The 2,189-nt window shown below is 53.4% G+C and overlaps 1 protein-coding gene across 1 annotated transcript in view; it reads left to right on the top strand.

Annotated features, from left to right (window-relative positions):
- The window catches only part of epor (erythropoietin receptor), a 3,069-nt gene extending 881 nt beyond the window's left edge, over positions 1 to 2,188 (top strand). Inside the window, 6 exon segments of the mRNA XM_008330709.3 lie at positions 1 to 79; positions 204 to 355; positions 444 to 600; positions 835 to 922; positions 1,082 to 1,169; positions 1,328 to 2,188. The exon segment at positions 1 to 79 is cut by the window's left edge and continues 32 nt beyond it. Of these exon segments, the coding sequence (XP_008328931.3) occupies positions 1 to 79; positions 204 to 355; positions 444 to 600; positions 835 to 922; positions 1,082 to 1,169; positions 1,328 to 1,984 (1,221 nt within the window). The 3' untranslated portion in view covers positions 1,985 to 2,188.
- The last annotated feature ends 1 nt before the right edge of the window (position 2,189 follows it).

Genomic DNA, 2,189 nt, shown 5'->3' with positions numbered 1-2,189 from the left:
ATGTTTGTTCAGATGGACATCTATGTCCATCGTAAGGGAGGACTGATCCACAACCGCACCCTCTTCGTGGACATGGTCTGTAAGTGTCCGACCTGGGGGTCAGTTTGGTTAGTTAGTGGTCAAGGTTCAATTCCCAAAGCGGTCAGTTTGATGCAGCCATAGTTAAAAACTTTTTTTTTTCTTCCGGTCAAATCTTTGGTCAGTTCTTCTCGACCCCCCGGCCAACGTGACGGTGAACAGGACGGAGAAGCAGGACCAACTGAACGTCAGCTGGGTGGCGCCGAAGCTCAAATACATGGACGACAGCATGATGTACCAGATCAGATATTCTTCAGCAGACGGCCTTGAGACGCAGGTGGAGTCTTGGTCCAAACGTTGTCTGTCCTTCAGGTTGGACGTGTGTCCTTCAGAGTCCTGATGAATGTGGACCTCCTGTCTTCCAGGTGACAGAGTCCTTGGCCGTCACTGAGAAGATCCTGACAAACCTGCGGCCGGGTGTGAAGTATGAAGTCCAAGTACGCATCAAGCTGGACGGGATAAGCTACGACGGCTACTGGAGTGCCTGGAGCACTGGGGTCTTTATGGAAACGCCCCCTGCTGGTGAGTACAGTCTTTACACTTCATCTGTTTCAGCCCTGCTCAGAACAGAACTGACTGTTGTCCTCAGGTGATTGGACTGAACCTGGAAGTTCCTTATGAACTTTGATCAATCTGTTCATTTTTTAAATATCTTCCAGATATTTTAGTACAAAGTACAAAGTCAGAGTACTTCAAGTCTGGAGTATTACTCAACTCCAGACCAAACTGTTTGTTTGTTTTTCTCCGTGTCTCCAGAGTTCGACCCCCTGATCCTGTGTCTGACCCTCATCATCTCCTTCATCCTCCTCGTCTTCTCTCTCACCATCCTCCTCTCACATCGAAGGTCGGTCGCACGTCCATCCTTCAACACTGTAGACAGAAACACGACTGACTTCCTGTTGACTCTGACTGATCTGTGTGTATCTGTGTGTATCTGTGTGTATCTGTGTGTATCTGTGTGTATCTGTGTGTATCTGTGTGTATCTGTGTGCTGCTCCTCCAGGTTTCTGACCAAGAAGATCTGGCCTGTTGTTCCAACTCCAGAGAACAAGTTCCCCGGTCTGTTCTCTGTTTATGGTGGAGACTTTCAGGTGAGAACCAGACCAGCAGCTCAACTACAGGTGTACTGTGGTACTACACACAGTACTTCGTGGAGTTTGGACGGCGGAACCCTGGGGTTCTGAGTCAGTAAGTTCTGAGATGACCCCTGAAGTGTTGATGAAGTTTGTTTGTTTGTGTTCTCCTCCAGGAGTGGTTGGGTCACACCCGCGGCGGCCTGTGGGTGGCAGCAGATTACCTGTTCTCAGAGGAGCGACCTTCTCTTCTGGAGGTCATCTCAGAGTTCAGGCTGGGTCCTCCTCTGGTCTCCCCACCTCTTCCACCTAAGGCGCCCAGAGGTTTGACTCTGGGCAGGGAGGAGAACCAGGAGGTGCTGGAGAGGAGCGCGTCCACTGTGACCCACGACCCCTGGCTGATGGACCGTGTCCTCCACCAGACCGCCCTGCTGGAGTCCCAGGACCCCTACGTCACCCTCAGCAACCCCCCCGACGGCGAGCAGGTGGATGAGCTCCTGGAGGAGTCGTTGCCTCTGGAGGTCCTGTTCCATCCTGGGGTCACAGCTCTGTGTGAATCCCACTCTGACCTGGGGTCCGGGCAGCAGAGTTCAGGGTCCCGTATGTCGTCCCAGTCTAGCTTTGAGTACCCAAACCAGGCCTGGACACGTAAAGGCCCCGGCTACACCTACATGGCCGTGGCGGACTCGGGGGTCTCCATGGATTACAGCCCCATGAGCCGGGTGGAGGACGTTGGTCGAGTCCCTGTCTATGCAAATGACTACAAAAATGACATCATGTCCCAGAAGACACTGTTTCTGCAGAGGCAGCGCGCCGTCGATGACAACGACTGAGGAACAGGTCGGTGGAGCGACAAACAGGTCGGTGGAGCGACCCCACCCACCTGAGCTGAGCTCTGACCCTGCTGTTGAGGAACCACCGTCTGGAGTCGGGTCCTGGGACCTTGGAAGAGGAAGCTGGAGGACGTTTCTGTGTCTTCAGCCCAGATGTTGAACCTCCTTCACACAGAAAGGGCAGCTGGGAGCCTGAGACTCAGCC

This window comes from Cynoglossus semilaevis, chromosome 17, assembly GCF_000523025.1.
Source record: "Cynoglossus semilaevis isolate Cse_v1.0 chromosome 17, Cse_v1.0, whole genome shotgun sequence".
NCBI classification, from domain to species: domain Eukaryota; kingdom Metazoa; phylum Chordata; class Actinopteri; order Pleuronectiformes; family Cynoglossidae; genus Cynoglossus; species Cynoglossus semilaevis.
Note: the sequence above shows the minus strand (reverse complement) of the source record. Positions and strands in the feature narration are given on the sequence as shown.